At 32.1% G+C, this 19973-nt stretch overlaps 1 protein-coding gene across 1 annotated transcript; it reads left to right on the forward strand.

Annotated features, from left to right (window-relative positions):
- Positions 1-6391: 6391 nt before the first annotated feature.
- On the forward strand, positions 6392-19620 carry LOC143048872 (uncharacterized). Its single transcript, XM_076222740.1, has 6 exons — positions 6392-6458; positions 7007-7132; positions 7930-8054; positions 10244-10331; positions 11294-11404; positions 19598-19620. The coding sequence occupies exons 1-6, from the start codon at positions 6395-6397 to the stop codon at positions 19618-19620; spliced, it is 537 nt and encodes a 178-aa protein (XP_076078855.1). The 5' UTR covers positions 6392-6394.
- The last annotated feature ends 353 nt before the right edge of the window (positions 19621-19973 follow it).

Genomic DNA, 19973 nt, shown 5'->3' on the forward strand with positions numbered 1-19973 from the left:
TTGTTACATCTTCTGACATCGGACTCGAACTTCTCTTGAACTGAATTTTACTGTACGTATTGTTCATGTTGTTATGCGTTTACTTTTCTACATTGATTAGACGTATAGGGGAGGGTTGAGATTTCAAAAAGCATGTTTAACCCCGCCGCATTTTTGCGCCTGTCCTAAGTTAGGAGCATCTGGCCTTTGTTAGCTTGTAGGATTTTAAATTTTAGTTTCTTGTGTATTATTCGGAGTTTAGTATGACGTCCATTATCACTGAACTAGTATAAATATTTGTTTAGGGACCAGCTGAAGGACGCCTCCGTTTGCGAGAGGTTTTTTTTTGCATTAAAGACCTATTGGTGATCTTCAGCTGTTGTCTGTTCTATGGTCGGGTTGTTGTCTCTATGACACATTCCCCTATTCCATTCTCAATTATACATGCATTCAACATTGCAGTGTCTTCCGTACCAGTGAAGTGGCCGTTAAAAGTCTTCAGCCAGAAATCGTTTGTTTTGCATCCCTTGCAATAGCCAGCAGACAACGAGGCGGGTTTTAATGATAAATCTCTCCAGCAAGTGTTTGAGGCTAAACAAATCTAGTACATGTGGACAGGTACAGATCTTGGATAGTTTTTGATATTGTTCGATTTGCTTCCAGTTTTCGAGGAGCAGTAAAGGGAACAGTAGTATACCGCTGTTCAAACTCATAAATCCATGGACAAAAAACAAAATCGGGGTAAAAACTAAAACTGAGGGAAACGCATTAAATATAAGAGGAGAACAACGAAACAACACTTGTAACACACACAGAAACGGACCACGCAACAGACAAAATCCCACGAGAATAACAAATATAACATCAAAACGAAATACATGAATTAGGGATAGACAAGTACCGTGACACGCAATGTGAATTTACACTAAAAAATAGGAGAAAACAAACGACGCAACGTTAAAATGTAACACACACAGAAACGAACTATAATATAACAATGGCCATATTCCTGACTTGGTACAGGACATTTTTAAAGAAAAAAATGGCGGGTTGAACCTGGTTTTGTGGCATGTCAAACCTCCCCTTTTATAACCATGTGAAATATAACATTAACTCAACACCACAGGACTGCAATATAAATAAATTGGAGAATACAATTGACAAAGAAACACACGAACAACAGCCAACAAAAGGCAACAAGTTGCAAATTTTAATACGCCAGAAGTGCATTTTATCCACACAAGATGTACTAGTGATGCCCAGATACAAAAGTTTTAAAGCCGAAACAAGCACAAAGTCGAACAGCATCGAGGACCAAAAGATCAAAAAAGTTGTGCCAAAAACGGCCAGGGTTTTCTGTTAGTTACCAGAACATCCTTATCATTTAGAACAATTTAAACTTTTGCAAACAGTAAATTTATAAAATTAATAAACACAAGCTGTACATGATAGAACTGAAATATTAACTAATTATAGGAAACAACTGAAATACATTACATAACCAGACATTTGCAACACAAAATGTAGACACATCCGAATATGTTTAAACCTCAACGCCAAGTGACGTCATATTTGAAATTGTAAAAAATGACAAAAAAAATGATGACGTCATTTGAATTTGTAAAACATATCATAAAAAAATGAAAAATGACGTCCTTTGAATGAATAAGATAGAACTAGGACTGACCCAAAATTACATTTGAACTTAATACTGATATTGCACTTAATGACAATGCACATTTCAATATTTATCAATAGCAAACTAAGGCAGCAATTAACTTTATTATAGAGCTATGTCCGGTATGTTTTGAATCTCACTTCAAACGTAAAATATCGCACTGATTACGTTGAACAAAATGAAATTTAATAAATGAATGCGGTGATAACTTATCAAGTCAGCACCATCATCGGGACTATTTTGTTGACCTTCTTGTCTTTGCTTTGTACACGTTCATCTCGGCTGAAGTTGTCCGCACGAGAAAAACCGTTATCAATAACATTAGGAAAGGAAATGAGGAATGTTCAAAGAGACAACAACCCGACCAAAGAAAAAAACAAGCCGATGGCCATCATAGAGTCTTCAAAGCAGCGAGAAAATCCAACATCCGGACTCGAGCTTCATCTGGCCTCTAAACAAATAAATGTATTAGTTCACTAATAATGAACGTAATACTAAACTCTAAATATATTGATGAACTTAAATTAAAAATCATTGCTAGAAGGCTAACAAAGAATAGAGGCTCCTGAATTGGGATAGGCGCAACAAGGGAACGTCTTTTTTCTAATTTTTTGTAGGCGCCATTTTGTAGTATCATTGGTGGTGCAAATCCGTTTTATTTTATAAAAATATTTGCAAGCATAGTCCGATAGATACATGAAAAATTCCGCTGACGATATAATTAGAAATATATTGATACGAAGTAAGAAAGATGTTACACGTACAATACCAAGAAATACATAACTAGCATAATCAATTATATTAACAAAGAAAATGTTGCATAATTAGCTTTTATATTTGAATGTAATAAAGTATTATATCAATATCATAATGAAATATTATACTAATACAGATATGAAATTCCATAGTTTCTGTTAACCATACTCTACATATACCTCAAACGAAACATATTTATATTTATGATAAGATATCATATTGAAATTATGTGAAAGAAATGTCCTATCAATGCCAGAAAAATGTATTGTATTAAACGGAAGAAACACAGCTTGAGAGGTACATGTATGTGGTCGTCTGTACCATATATTAACTTAGCCAATACCTTCATCATGAACCCGTTCGCTCAAACATACTTGCCTACTTTGAAGATTGACTATTTATTGTATGTTAAACCTATACCAAACCAAATACAAACACGTTTTTCAAGATCTCAATATTAACAAATTTGAGGTGTAAAATACCAGATTGCACCTTTGCTTTTTTTTTATTCACATATAATTCAAGTAGCCACGTTCCTAATAGTGACCTTAACATTGTCAATAAAACTTTTCGGCGAAATGTGTTATATGAAGGCCGAAACCCATCAATTTGAAACACAAAAAAATACTATTATAATAAAAATAATGTTATGCTATTAGCTAAAAGAAAAATAAAAGGGACACATGGTCAGAATAATTTAAATCTGTGAGGTCGTTGGTGTAAATCAGAATTTAATCTATCTATAAATACACATCCTAGCCGATCTTTAATTATTTCAAATATTGCTGCGGTGTCTGTATGACAAATAATTTGTTGATTTCGCAGACAAAGCTCTACACAACATCTCGTTTGTGTATGTTAATGTCATTACATATACTGCTTGATAACGAAACATGTTTTTGTATGTTCCTTTGGAATTTCAACAAAGACGACGATCTAGATGTTGATTTGTTGTTAATTTAATTACTAACTGTACAAACAACATTATATCGCTTGGTTTTCCAATTTTATCATTTATTTTATTGTTATTCGAGTCCCACTGATGAGTCGTGTGTTGAGAAAAAGCACGACTAGCAAACTGTTATCTTGATGATTGATAAATCAAGAAATACTATTCCTTATTCTGAAAACGTTACCTTCAGATTTGTAAAAAAGTGACCTATAGGAAGCAGATAATTTGATATGCCATTTACATGTATATATACGTCTATAAAAGGAACCAACTGGAAACTGAAAATGTACTGGAACGTCTAGCAAAATAATGAAAAATTAGTATATAATAATATATATATGCATATTATTTATATTTTCAGTGTTTTTTGAAAAACACATGTGAAATTTTGCTGATGAAATCATAATTAATATATTGATGACGAAGTAAGAAAGATGTTACACGAACAACATCAAGATATTCATAATGTGCAAAATCGATTATATTAACAAAAGCAAACAGTGTTGCATTACTAGCTAATATCACCAAGTATTTAAATTGCTTTTATATTTGAATCTATCAAAGTATTATATCAATATCGGGATTAAATACTTTATTAATAATAAAAAAAAATGAAATTCCAAAGTTTATGTAAACCACTTGTTTGAAGAAAAATATGTATCTATGTTATCCTATACATATACCAAATCAATCATAAGTAATATGTTCAATTATTAACACATTTTCAGGATCTCAATATTTCCGACTTCCAGTGTAAACATTCTGATTGCAACTATAAAAAAAGATGTGGTATGAATTTCAATAAGACAACTCCTCACAAGACACCAAATGACACAAAAATTAACAACTATAAGTCACTGTATGGCCTTCAACAATGATCAAAGCCCATACCGCATTGCAGCTATCAAAAGCTCCGAAATGACAACGTCAAACAATTCAAACGAGAAAACTAACGGCCTAATTTATGTACAAAAAATTAACGAAATACAAATATGTAACACATAACCAAACGACAACCACTTAATTATAGGCTCCTGACTAGGGACAGGCACATACATATATAATGTTGTGGGGTTAAACATGTTAACGGGTTCCCAGCCCTCCCCTAGTTATCAATTGTATGTTTGGTTTATTCAATTTGACATCTCGTTGGAGTTGAAAGCCCTGGGTGTGTCGTTTTGAGAGGAAAGACGAGTCTGGCTAATGTGTATTGTCTTTATATATTTTTGTCCTTTTTTGTTACATATTTGTTTGTTTTTGTGGTGATTATTATTGTAACACAATGTTTACTGCTGTATCCCTATTTTTCAGTTTTGCCTGTTTTGTCTGTTTGTTTTGTTCACACATTGTGGTCAAAGTGATTAAATTGGATGCGTCTGTTATACAAGCAAAGGTTTAGCTAGCTATAAAACCAGGCTTAATCCATTATTTCTTTTAATACAAAATGACTCTACCAAGTGTCACGAATATAACATAAGTTATCCGGTTATTTGATGTGTTTGAGCTTTTGAATTTGTCATTTGATTAGAGCCTTTCCGTTGAATTTCCTCTGAGTTCTTATTTTTGTTTGATTTTACTATTTGCTGATTAAATTACAATATCCATAAATAATTGAAAATAGTTTAGTGACAGTTAAAGCTAGTAACACGTTTAACAATATTTGCTTATTCAGTCAATATTAAGACAGAAAACCAACATATGTCACTAATCGATGTTTAAAATCACACAGAACATTCACCAATCCTTTTATCTAACTTAGTATTTAAGTAGCCACTGTATTTCAAAAATCATCTTTCTATCTACGACTCTGCTATTTCACATTACGGTAAGTTTTCAATTATTCTCGTACAAACGATATTCTAGTTATTTGAATTTGTTCAATACAATTTAAAAAAAAAGGTAATACAATGAAAACTGGTTAAACCGAAAACCTGTATAAATCGAAAACCTGTATAAACCAAACATGCTGTTAACACCGTCATACAAACTGTTAACGTTGTGAATCTGATAAAACCGAACATCGACTAAAACAGAACAAAATCTTAAATTACGAAGAGATTCGGTTTAAACAGGTTTCAATATAACAGAGTATTCCATCAGATAAATTTCAACTCAGCAAAACGTCAAATGTGTAAGACTAAAAATACAAACTTTACTAACGATGAAAAATAATAATTAAGTCATATTTAAGAGTAAATCAACTACGTTAGCCTACAACATATGGCTTTGTTGTTTACAGCCTAGTAACAAATATATATTCTGAATTAGCTAGTCCATTGTCAAGCACTTTTCGGGTTCTGTTATATTTCCGTTACAGAACAACTTCTCTGAAGTACTATATGTTGATATTGCACAACATATACTTTTCTTTATATTAGATTATATAAAAAAGGACTTAAGTTTTATTTAACAATAAGGCGTACCAAATTTGTAAATTTGCGGATGTTTTCTTAACCTTAAACTTGACTGAATATAAAATATTGAATTTCAAACACGTTTTTGACACATGATATTGTAGTCCTTACAATAATGGCATTCAAAATAGAAAATCAAAAAGAACAAAAATTAAAAACCAACAAATCAATACAATTCCTAACACAAATAATTCAAGTTTTTTTTTTAATTTTTGATAGTCCGATTACCCACTTCCGATTTTAACACATAAAAATGGAGTTACCGTGGTTTTGATAAGTAATGCTCGTTATTAACATATTTTGAAAGCAAAATCATAACAAATGAAATGCGTACAACACACATCATCCAAACCCTTTTATTGGTAAGTTGAGACTTTAATTTAAAAACTGTTACATGTTTTTGGAACTTGAAATTAGCGATCAAAATATAGCATTTAATGCATACAGGCTCACTGCGCTTACTTCTGGTTTACGGGTCTTTCTAAATGATTCCACATTTGTAGACGAAACTCGCGTCTGGCGCAAATATAAAATTTCAATCCTGTATGGATAATGAGTTTATTTCTAAATAACGTGGAATCTTAATTAATATAGACGAGTTTTCATTTCAGAGTTATGATGAAGTGTTGTTGTTTGATTGTTTTCATCTTTTGCACAATTGATGTGTCAAATGGCGGCAGTAAGTATCCTTTATGTTTAAAACGCTGTAGTGAAGATTAAAGATTAAGCTGCTAGACTCTCTCATAATATAAAAGGTACAATCCTTTCACTCTGATCAAACGTTCTGCATTCGAAAGCCAAACGAACAGACAAAGTAAGAACCTTTTTATATAATTTACAGATATATATCAACGATAATATCAGTACTTTTTGTTGATCTACGGATCTGTACGAAATTGTTCAACACTACTTTCCTAGGTTGACATAAGAACAATAAAAAATCTGTATTTAGGGAGAACTAATTTTAAACTTTCTACGCAGAGTTACGAGCATCTCCAGCAAATTCAGTTAATTTTATTCATGAGAAATCATAGCGCAACAATAATATATACACTTTTTCTTGAAAAAAAAATACAAAATTCTTATGTGTGTCCTATATTCAACATGGTTAAGCAAATCATTTTGAGAAATAAACAAATACGTTGTATCTATATTCCTATTGTATTATGTTAACGTATATATCAAAGTAAATCATGCTATATTGTATCGGAGTACTGTACTATTCAGTTCTTTCTGGGATATGCCACTCTTCCAACGGTACCTGTGGAAAAAAAGGTGTTCCATGTAATGAGACTTTCGGGTCTGAATGGACGTATAACGGAAAATGCTGCAATGAACGACCATGTTGCAAATGTAAGTAGACAAATAAATCAGGCGATAGATTTTGTCACTGTATATCAAATCGAATGAAATGTAAAAGAAACTCACAGACATAGATTTTTGGGGAAAAAAGAAGCCTGGAACAGTTTTTCATTCCCATTTCTGAATTAGTTTGTGCTTAACATCGACAATGATGGCGTTTTGTACAACCAACAAAGACTTTTTTAATTTTCCAAGCAATTAATGAATGTTGTTTCAGATGTGTCCTTAAATATTTCTTTATGTTAACATTTTCAGATTATTTGTTTTGTTTTCCTTTTGATTTGACTTTACTTCTGCATGTGTTTATTTCGCATTTATTTTTATATTGATGAATGTCGACTTACTTTCAACTAAAACGACGATTGCTATATATTTATCAAAGGTACCAGGATTATAATTTAGTACGCCAGACGCTCATATAAAAATAGTTATAAGCCAAACAAGTACAAGTTGAAAATCGTTATCGTAAATACCGCACAAAAATTATAAAAAAAAATTGTGCAAAATGCAACTAAAGTTATCTATTTCTGGGTTATGAAAATCCTTAGTTTTTCATAGAGTTTAAAGTTTTGTAAAAGGAAATTTATAAAAATGACCTTATAATTGATATTCATGTCAACACAGAAGTTCTGACTACTGGGCTGGTGGAACCATCGGACGCAAAACGTCCACCAGCAGTGGCATCGACTAAACATTGAGCTCCTTTTATACCGTTATTGTAATTACGTCTTCGCTTTATCTTTTTTATGATTTAACTTCGATTGTATTAAAATTGTATTCTTTTTTAGTTTTCAAAGCGCCATGTGTTCCAGAAACTTGCCCAAAAGGGTTCAAGCTATTATCAAACCAACCAAGTAGTGCTAATTGTTATTACACTAGTGATGCTAATGGAGTTACCTGGAATACAGCTGCGGTGAGTTTGTTAGTGAATCCTCATTTGCAAGACTGTGTCTGTTTCTTCGAAAACAAACAAGAATCAAAAACCATAAACAATAAACAATACATTACTTAATCTGTAAGCAGACGATAGTATTAATATAAGATTACAATACAGGTAACTATATGTTTAATATGTTGATCAAGTGACATTTCAGAATTCTTAATTCCTGACTTAAAAAGTTTTTCTACAGTGTTCATAATTATGTCATTGTATCTGTTTTTGATTTATAGAGTACGTTGTTGAAAGTCCGGTTAATTTTTCATATTTAAATACCATGTGACGTTTTAAAAGAGGGACGAAAAATAACAGAGGGACAGTCAAACTCATAAATCGAAAAAAAAAATGACAACGCCATAACTAAAAATGAAAAAGACAAACAGACAAACAAAAGTACACATGATATAACATAAAACTTAAGATTAAACAACACGAACCCCATCAAAAACTGTGGTTGATCTCATGTGCTCCGGAAGGGTAGGCAGATCCTGCTGTAAGTGGTGTTGAACGATGCCGAAATTATTTGGACAGAATTTTATCTGAATCAACAATGGTATGTTGATAATAGATTATAATAGTACTAGTACAACCAACTAACTGAAGGGTCTTTGGAGTAATTCTGACTCCCCACAGACCTTTTTCATATTACCGAATTTTGACCCCGGAAATTAATATTTTCGACAGGTTACCTTCTCTGTGGTAGAATATCCTGTAAACCGGTCAAGCAAGAGCTTAGAAAATAAGCAAATTCAAAATTTAAGCGAAAATTTACTGTTTTTATACACGACTCTATCCGAAAAAAAAAAAGTTAACCCCCGCTCCCCCAACATTGTACTGATTATATATTTGATTTAGCTTCTTATGGTTGCCCCTTTATTGCCTGAATATCAGAATATCCTACCACAGTGGAAACTTGTCAAAACAATTATAAGAGCCCGGAGTCAAAATTCGGTTTTCGTGAATTAGAGAAAAATATAGCATACATACATCTGGCCAATATACTAGCTTTGATTAGTGTTTAGAATTAATATAATGTCACTTCTTCGTACTTTGAACATCGATATTATTTTCTTTCTCCTTTTATACTGTATGCACATCACACCTCTGGCACTTATACATAAAGAACACAAAGTGTTATCGAGCACCAATTTTATAGTTTTATTGTTGATAAATATTCACCCCACGTGTACCAATTTTCAGGATAGTTTTATTGCTATACAAAAAAGATATTGGTGTTCCTAAACGGAAGGTAATACAGACAAAAGAAGTAACAACAAAATTATTTTCATTTAGCTGTGTATAAAATTATTGCAAATGGCTGATTGTTTTCAGGTTTAAAGTTTTTCTGAAATTTTTAAACATTAAACTTTTGATTTATTATTCATCCCTTATTATAATTCTTTTGTATTTTTTTTGTAGCATAGATAAAATTAATTTGTTCTGTGTATGTTCATTTGTGTTACTACATCTTTTGATTGAGTAAAGCCATTTCAATAGATATTTTATAGTGTGTCTTTCTATGTTGCAATACTCACCTATTGGTTCAGATAAAGGTATTGGTGCGGTACCATTTAAACGTTTAAATTTGCTGCAATTGTTTGTACCTGTCCTAAATCAGGAACCAGATGTTCAGTAGTTGTCGTTTGTTGATTCGGTTCTTAAGTGTTTCTCGCTTCTCTATATTTATATATATATATTTGACCGTTTGAATGGTTTAACACTAGAAATTGCTTGGGGCCGATTATAAATTGCTGTTAGGTGTGAGCCAAGGCACTGTGTTGACGACCGTACTTTGACCTATAATGGTTTACTTTTATAAATTGTGACTTGGATTGAGAGTTGTCTCATTGGCACTCATACCTCATTTTATATCTATATACAGGTTTATAGAAAATTTTTCATTCGTTGAAGATTTTTTTTCGTGGCTCATCTATACCCACGAAATCTGCGAAAATGAACGAAATGTAAATATGATATGAATGTCATCTACGTATTTGGCACAACTTTTTGGATTTTGTATCCCCAATGCTCTTCAACTTTGTACTTGTTTGGCTTTATAATATTTTGATATGAGCGTCAATGATGAGTCTTATGTAGACGGAACGCGCGTCTGGCGTACTAAATTATAATCCTGGTACCTTTGATAACTATTTACTTAATTTAAGGATAATTGTGCCTCGACAGATGGTGCCTACCTGTGGAGACCGAACACTGCACAAGAAGCCAATGCTGTTCAAAATGAATTTAATATTCGTAAGTTGAGAATGTATTATTAATTATTTTTAAATGAAGTTTTTCCGTAATCATGAATTACATAATAAAAAAAATAAACTGTGATAACAAAATAATTAAAATTTCATGTACAGATCTGTAGGGGCATTCAGACCTGGTTTTGGCACAAGAAAATAAATGTTTGGTAACTATTTAAAATTATCACATAATGTTTAGAAATGCATAAGGTCAAGAAATATAAAAAAAAACAATAAAGTTTTTTATCTGATGACGTCAAAATTACTTCATAATATTTACCGTTATTCACAAAAACGATAAAAAATACAGAATGTACATGTAAGCAGTTTTGATCTTTATTTTCGCTGTGGAAACCTCGTGCGCTGCCAAGAAACAATAACATAATTTAACAAAACTTTATTGTAACTTTTGACATAATCTCACCAAATATAAAGCTGTTTCATGGGTGCGCACATACTTTTTCAATCTAAAATATACTTAAAGTTTGATAAAAACCACGAAAATTATAAAATTTTAGAAAATATGCAATCAAGTCATGTATTGTTGCCATGGTAACTTGTTTAATGCCAAATTTGTTTTGTTTATCTGAATACCCTGAACCTTAGTCAAGTTTTCAGATATTTAAGAATATGTATGAAAACTGTTAAATTTGCAGTAATTTTTTGACCAAATAAGGGCCTTTTGATGAATATTTAGCATTCAAATTGCATTATTTTTTTTTCAAGAAAATTTGTACAAAATATATTATGACGTTATCAAAACAAACGTCATTTAAAAAAAAGAGAGGTCCTTGAACTCGTTTTCAAGTTAAATCAGTTGAATGATAAAAAAATCAGTCGAAAAATGCATTTTTTACCGATATATGTCACAGTTTGACGTCGCATATTTATTTCTATACCTTTCTTCCTTTATCTACTGATTTTTGATGAACATGATGAAGCTTATTTACATTTAATTCTTTACAGCCGATAGTTTTCCTATATGGACTGGTGCAAATGATATTGACAACGATGGAACCTTTACATTTGCCATAGAAAATGGTCCCTTTTCATTTAATGACCTTCCATTTGGATCAGGTAAATTTTATGATAATTTAGCAAAAGTATATACACCAAAAGTCGATGAGACAGCAAAAAAAAAAAAACAACACAAAAAACTGCGTCATCTACAGGACAGTACATTGTATTCAACAATATATGTGTATAAAAAGGTTGGGAAAAATTAATAGATTAATAGTGTTCAACACTTTCTCTTTTGGTCGATAACAAGATAAAAAAATAAAAACGAGTAGTTATTTTTCGAATGTGATCTACCTAATTTCACTGAACTACGGATTTGTACTTACATTTACAACCAACATGTGCCACTAGTTGGGTGGAATCTCCTTACCCTTCCAGAGCACCTGACATCACCGCTTGTTTTTATATGTTGTATTTCATTTACTTTTGTTTTCTCTTAGTATAATTCCGGGTTTTTTTCATTGCATTGTGAATAGATAAAAGAAGATGGATAAAAGTGTCAATGAAATAGCTATCCAGCCAAGTCACAATTTGTAAAAGTAAACTATCATTTGTCAAATTACTATCTTCAACACGGAGCCTTTGCTCACTCCGAACAACAATTACTAAAGTTTGTTTTTTGACAAATGGGTTTGACGATCGTTTTGTATATTTGTTTTTTTATAATTTTTTCTAATACAATCACAATCCGATTTAACTCTAAAAGTGGTATCAAACAATTGAAAATGTCCCTTTTGCGTTATTTAATACGAAATTCAAAATTAATGTTCGGTAAATTATTTCAGGCCATTCCGTTAGTAGAAATGAAGCCTGTGTGAGCATTGCGAACTTATGGGGTACATGGTCTTGGGGTCGAGAACCCTGTACCTCTATTAATCGCTACATATGCGAGTATAAACTAGTAAGTATACTCCTTTGTTTAGCCTTTAATTAGAAATATTATATTGCCTTAACAATATTAATATATAGCAACGACATCATCATGCATCATGGAAACTTCAGTACAAGTCACAAATAGGTTACAATCGCCTGACATTCGATACACATATATAAGGTTTTATTGTCCTTCCCTACGCCTAAATCACCCTGTTCTGTCACTCCGTAGTAATCGTAGAAAGGCTTCAAAACGAGACCAGGCATTATCAGCGACGTCACAATGTGAGAGGAGAAGTTATCAGTGACGTCACAATGCGAGAGGAGACGTCATCAAGCTTGTTTTAATCATGCTTAAAACTGTCTTAGGAAGAGGGAAAAGACCAGTAATAAAACGAAAAACAGATAATCGGGATTTTGTCGTATAGCTATCGTAAAATATCAGCCACTCGACGTTATCATGATAATGTGAAACTTTTAAGCTCGTTCGCTGCGCTCACTCGTAAAACATGTTTACATTGTGGCTCGCGGCTGATATTTTACTATATCAATGTGTAGAAAACCCGATAATCTATACGTATTTAGAAATAAGATATTTATACTCTCTTTGTATAAGGGTTTTTTGCTACACAACCCTGGTTAAGAAAATTTCTATATCTATTCGATAAGGAAAACATGGTTTACCTCGATACCATTGTTTTTGTCAAATGCCACTTGTAAGCATGAAATAGCTATTTCAGTTCTAACAAATGTTCTTTGAATCCATTTCGATCTCGGAATGTTAATTGAAGACCCATTGGAGGACTTCTGCTGTTGTCTGTTCTTTGGTCGGGTTGTTGTCTCTTTGGCACATTCCCCATCTCCATTCTCAATTTTATTATTGTAAGCAGGTATCCTACATGTCATATGAAAAGTCTAGCTGAGGTCTTTTGAAGTTACTTTATTTTGAGACATTTGTACTTCCAATCTGCCATGGTATTTGCTAGCCAATACCCTGGCACATGGAAGTCCATCGTTACAAATACACCAACAGAGAACAGAAAATCTCAATATAGAGAAAATAGATGAAAAATACCATATCTCTCATCTAATCGAAATACGACATTTCATCACACTTTTCTGTGAATCTACACTACGAGAATTTCTGATATTAGTGCGTAGGGTATATACATATATATATATATAAAGCAAATTGTACAGATCTAACATTGTTGGGTTGATGTTTAGACGAGTTGTATATATATATAAATATATATAAGTAAACTTTACCACTTGATGCATTTTCAGATTCATTACTCCACTACTTCCTGTTTACAGAAAACTTGTATCATTTGATACATGATAGCGAGGTTTAAAGTTTTCATCAAACTTTTCGTAGGAACTACAATTCAAGGATATCTAAAATTTGTTTTAGGGTTAATATTAATCAGTTTTATCATGTGAGGCGTTTTCAGATTCATCACCGAACAACTTTCTGTTTACTGAACACTTGTATCATTTTACACATGATAGCCAAGTTGAAAATTTTAATCACACTGTTCTCATGAACTATTATATAGTATTTCTGAATTTAGGGTTAAGTCGTTATATAAGTTAGTTGAACTGTGTGATGCGTTTTCGGATAACTCACTTTAAACCTTCCTGTTATATTTGTAGCCGAATACTTTAAGCGGGCGATTGTATCATTAGTGAGCAGTAGCTCACAGATTCACTTGTTGACAAATATTTTCTAACCTATACAAATATATATCATGAGATCTCAATTTTTAATTCAGACATTAGTTATATTTATGTGTCTGTTGATTTATAGTATTGTGTTTTTCAGAAAGTGTGTCCGTAGAGAGGATATAGGCCATTGCAGTACTTGATGTAATAAAATTGTAAAAGATGATTTTTCTTTATCTTTGGAAAACAACATAGAACGGACATATCAATGTTGCACCAAACCACAAAACAAAGATTGACAACCTACCCCCCCCCCCATCCCCCCACCCCCACCAAATGAAAGCCCAAGCAAAAAGAATCAACTATGAAAGTGATCAGTTTCATTTCCACTATGGTATTGGTTATTGTGGTCATGTCATGCAGATATAAGTGTTTCGCTTGATACCAAACACCTTGACTTGACTTAATTTGGCTCGTTAAATTTTCATAACATTTTGAAAAGATATTTGCTTTACAGAGTTGAGGATCATCGAGGACCTAAAATTCCCAAACGTTATGCCAAATAAGGCAAAGGTAATCTATGCCTGGGATAAGAAAATCCTTAGTTCGAAAAATTCATAATTTTGTTAACAAGAAATTTATAAAATGTCAATATAATTGATATTCATGTCGACATTGAAGTGATTACTACTGGGCTGGTGATATCATCGGGGACGAAACGTCCACCAGCCAACCACACACGTTATCGAAAAAAATCCTTATCAATAGAACGTATTTAAAACGTTCAGCTGATGTTTACAGAGTTGTCGCCCTGTAGTGTACCACTTTAATCGAGGAAAAATTCAAAGAATTGTGGTCAGACGATAGCATACATTCGTAAGCAATGTTGACACGTATTTTCTAAAAGGAGAAACTAAGCCATGATTGCAATTGTAATGCTTTCAATGGCAATCATCAAACGTAAATTAAATCGAAACCCTTGGTGCATAAAGCTTCTTCATAGGCAACACACTAAGGGAAAGCGAAAATAGAATCTTTGAAAACTTAAAGACAAATAATCCATACACGAGACCTGCTGGAATAATTTTAGACAAAAAAATGGACAGCTAGAATTATACCTTTTTTCTATTTTTTTCTATCAGTGTATGTTCACATGTGTTAATATGTCTTTTGATTGAGTAAGGGCATTACAGTTGTCATTTTCGAGTGTGTCTTTCTAAGTTATAATGATACACTATTGTTTAAGATAAGGGTGCATGAAGGTTGGTACCTATTGCATCTGTTTGCACCTGTTCTAAGTCAAGAATCTGAATCTCAGTGGTTGTCGTTTGTTGGTGTGGATTATAAGTGTTTCTCGTTCTCGTTTATATATGGATTAAACCGTTGGTTTTCTGATTTAAATATAGTTTTACACTTCTCTTTTTGGGGCTCTTTATACATTGTTATATCTTGCTGTTTGGTTTAATGCACGGCTCTGTGTTAAAGATCGAACTTTGACCTTTATTTATGGTTTATTTTAAAAATTGTGACTTGGATGAATAGTTGTCTCATTGGAACTCATATCACATCTTCTTTTATTAAATTAATATCAAAAACTCGTATCCAATCTTTTTAAGATGGCCCAATCATGAAGCCTTCACTTTCGCAAACTCTCTTTTAAAAGCAACTCAAAATCTATCTTTTGCATTGGTACACATTTCCGGTTAATTCATTGTTCTCGTGTTTTTTTTGTTTTTTTTTTATTAGTTTGAGTCGTTGATATTTGATAGATTTGAATACTCGTATTTTAGCTTGCTTGTATGAATTGAAACTTTATCGTTGATACTTTGGAAAATAAGTACATGTGATGAATTTTTACTCTCGGCATATGACGATGATACGAGATAACATTCAAAACTATGGACGTCAAGTTGGTTACTTATTCCCTATTCCCTATTCGTTACCTATTCCCTATTCCCTATTCGTTACCTATTCCCTATTCCCTATTCGTTACCTATTCCCGATTCCCTATTCGTTACATATTCGTTACCTATTCCCTTTTCCCTATTCGTTACCTATTCCCTATTCCTTATTCGTTACCTATTCGTTACTTATTCCCTATTCCCTATCGTTACCTATTCGTTACTTATTTCCTATTCCTTATTCGTAACTTGTTCTATTTTTAATATCCTTCCCCCTTTTTAATTGTTTATACTCTTATATCTGGTAATAGTTCTAAATTTGTTGAGGTAATATGATCTTTTGATGACCTATTTATATGTGTTTGTGCTCAACCGATCCTTTTACTTTATGTTCGATACTCATTTGTTCCTTATTTGATTTTTATACGTTCTACCTTTTAACTGCTTTATGTCCGTATGTTTGAAGATGAATCTTGGTTCGAAGGGATGAACTCATCGTGTTAGCGCTTTCATAAAAAAAAGATGTGGTATGATTGGCAATGAGACAACACCCTACAATAGACCAAAATGACACAGAAACTATCAACTATAGGTCAATGTACGGCCTTCAACAATGAGCATAGCCCACACCGTGTAGTCACCAATAAAAGGCCCTGACATGACAATTTCAAACAATTCAAACAACAAAACTAACGGCCGTATTTGATATACAAATAAATAAACGGAAAACAAATATGTAACACAAAAACAAACGATAACTATTTAATTTCAGGCTCTTGTCTAGGGACAGGCACATACTAACATAATGTGGTGGGGTTAAACATGTTAGCAGGGTGTACATCGTTTCGGAGCATGCTATTACCTTGTTTAATTCGTTCCATCACTTGCTTATAATTCGCATATAATACGTGTATCATACGTTGTACCTTTTAAAACATGATTATCAATTGTTTTGTTGTCTCTGGTGGTAGATTTAGGTTCTTTGAGGTGATATAACTCTATAAGCGCATATGTACCCGTTCCAGCGCTCGGATAATACCCTGTTAAGTATTCGTTACTTATTCGCTTTTAATACGTTTGTTGTACGTTGCACCTTTTAGAAAAGGATTTTCAATAATGTTCATATCTCTGGTGGTAATAATGTGTTCGTATAGATGAAATATCCCTTTTAGCGCGTATGTACCCGTTCCAGCGCTCGGATAAGACCCTGTTACTTATTCGTTCCTTATTCGCTTTTAATGCACAGGATATTCGTTGCACCTTGAAATAAATCGTTTTTTAATTGTGTTCATGTCTCTGGTGGTAACAATGTGTTCTTACAAATGAAATGACCCTTTTACTGCGCATGTACCCGTTCCAGCGCTCAGTTAATTCCCTGTTACCTATTCGTTACCTATTCACTTATAATACGTTTGTTGTACGTTGCACCTTTTAGAAAAGGATTTTCAATTGTGTCCATGTCTCTGGTGGTAACAATGTGTTCTTAGAGATGAAATGACCCTATTAGCGCGCATGTTCCTGTTCCAGCGCTCGAATATATCGTGCAGGTTTTCAATTAATATGTACATATGCAGACAAACTATAGACTTTAAAAAGAGATGACATCTTTATAAACAACCAAACAACTTTCTGCTTTCATAATCACTGGTAAAATGATTAGTTTGTTATGTTATATATATATATATATCAATACATTTAGAAATGTTACAAAATTTGATAAAAAGTTTAAACTACACATGTATTCTTTAAACATTTTCATACTTTCGAAATCTATATTTTCCCTTATTTCTTTTTTTTTAAATTTTTTCAACAGTCTTGACAGTATTCTTTTTTTTTGTGTGTGTGCCTAGTTTGAATGAGTGATTTTGGCACAATGATAGATATAGGAAGATGTGGTGTGAGTGCCAATGAGACAACTCAACTTAAAATTCTTTGTTACGGTATCAAAACAAATGTTACGGCCAGAAATCGCCTTTAAATTGAAGCCAACAAAAGACACAAATCAATAGTAAAATTTAACAATATTTATTATACAAAAATTTACAAGAAGTATTACACAAATATTACTGTCAACTTAACTGTCAAAATATGAGTCCAATCTTTTATCTTTATCTGTATCCGGATATCTTTCGGAATCCAATCTGCATATTACGTTCACTACTACGGTTACAATCCAGTATGATGTTGTTTGTAGAATAAAAGTGTCAATCCAAATGCTATGAATATTAATGTCTATCAATGTCTAAGTCTAAGTCCAAGAGTGAGTGTTTAACTTTAGTGTCTGTATATATATAGTTGTCATGGAAGATTCTAGAACAGTCTATAATGGAACATCCTAGAAAGTTACAACAGAAGTTTGAAGTAAAATGTAAAAGTTTATATAACGCATCTTTTATTAGGATCATTCTGGAAAGTTCCAATCATTCTGTAATTGTTCCAGAGATTTCTAAACTGCACAGTTCTAAGATTATTCTGTAAACAACTATCAGGCCACACAACACAAATCAGGCCAACATAAATAAATACAATAATTACAATATGATAGCACAAAGAAACCAATTCCATCACAGCATTGCATTTGCATATTTATAATAAAAAACTACATCAAAAAGAAAAATTACTCTTTATTTAATTAAGGTATTAGGGAGCAGGAATACTGATCAATCTTGTTTTTTTGGATAAAATAAAACTGCATTTTGAAGAACTGTAACAATATTAGATCTTTACCATTGGATGAATCTTGTAATAACGAAATGTGATAATAGTTTGATATATCAACATTAATAATTACGATAAAGACTGAAAGTAAGTGTAGATGCAACATATCAATAACCTGTAATAATAATAATACATAAATTAATACGATTTTTTTTTTCGAATAGCCAAACAAAACTCACAATTAAATATGCTTTTGGAAAAGATAAATATTGATATTTTGTACAATACAAACCAATAATTAGATCTTTACCATTTGATTGGTCTTATTATTGCTACGAATCATGATGAATAGTTTGGTGTTAAAATTACTATTTACGATAAAGACTAAAATAAGGTGTAACTGCAACATATCAATAACCGGTCACTGGAAAAATTACATATTTTAATACGATTTCTTATTTCGAATAGCCAAGCAAAACTCACAATTAAATGTGATTTTGAAAAAGCTAAGAACGTTATTTTGTACAACTAAACAATAGTTAGAGCCTTACCATTAGGTAGGTTTTATTCTTGCTACGAATCATGATGAACAGTTTGATGTTAAAATTACTATTTACGATACAAACTGAAATTAAGTGTAACTGCAATACATCATTAACCGAACTAAAAACATTGCATATTGCAATATGATTCTAATTTCAAACAGCCCAACAAAACTCTCAATTCAAATTTCTTTTTAGTTGTCGACATTTATCATTTATTAATTCGACAACGCACGGTACAGTTAACAATTTTAGAAAACACACTTTTCAAATACGTATGTGAAGTCAATGAGAGGCTTGAAAAATTAAAACAATGAATGTCTATGACAACAAATAGAAACGTCAATTGACAATACAAGCAGGGCAACTGCTAACGGTTCAATTTCAATAATTCAATATGCATTGTCACTGCTGAATGTAAAATAAGTCATCCAAATTCTCTTCATATTGATTTATAATTTCACAAGAGATGTTATAATAATTAAGTATGAAGACACTTAATATTGTCTTACATGTAGTGAAATTATGATTATATGTAGTGAAATTTAAAGAAACGTTCTGAAACGAATTAGAAGGAGTATATGCTGACTTATAACAAACAACCTTAATAGGTTTCTCTAAAGAAATGTTTTAAAACGCATTGGAAAGAATGTATGTTGACTTATAACAAACGACCTTAATAGGTAACTTGGCATTGCACAAGGTCATGTTTGTCTCTGGTTGTTTATGACGTCTTTACACTAAATCCATTGGATGTTGGATGTGTACGGATTAATCGTTTAGTCTTAGATGCATGATTTTTTATTAGTTGTTAGTGGCTTTGAAATAGCTATCAGATAACTGCGAGTACTCTCATATCTGTTCATTTTGTCTTTTTGTGTCGGGATGTATAAGTACCCGTCCACGTTCACTTGTATTTTTGTCCATCTGATGAGTTAAGCCTTTTTTAACTGATTTTTATAGTTCGTTCTTATGTTGTACTGTTCT

This window comes from Mytilus galloprovincialis, chromosome 10, assembly GCF_965363235.1.
Source record: "Mytilus galloprovincialis chromosome 10, xbMytGall1.hap1.1, whole genome shotgun sequence".
Classification (NCBI taxonomy): domain Eukaryota; kingdom Metazoa; phylum Mollusca; class Bivalvia; order Mytilida; family Mytilidae; genus Mytilus; species Mytilus galloprovincialis.

Coding starts and splice junctions, on each gene's coding strand:
- LOC143048872 (XM_076222740.1), top strand. CDS start 6,395: ATGATGAAGTGTTGTTGTTTGATTGTTTTCATCTTTTGCACAATTGAT. Junction 6,459..7,006: donor TGATGTGTCAAATGGCGGCA/GTAAGTATCCTT, acceptor TGTACTATTCAG/TTCTTTCTGGGATATGCCAC. Junction 11,405..19,597: donor TGACCTTCCATTTGGATCAG/GTAAATTTTATG, acceptor CAACCTTAATAG/GTTTCTCTAAAGAAATGTTT.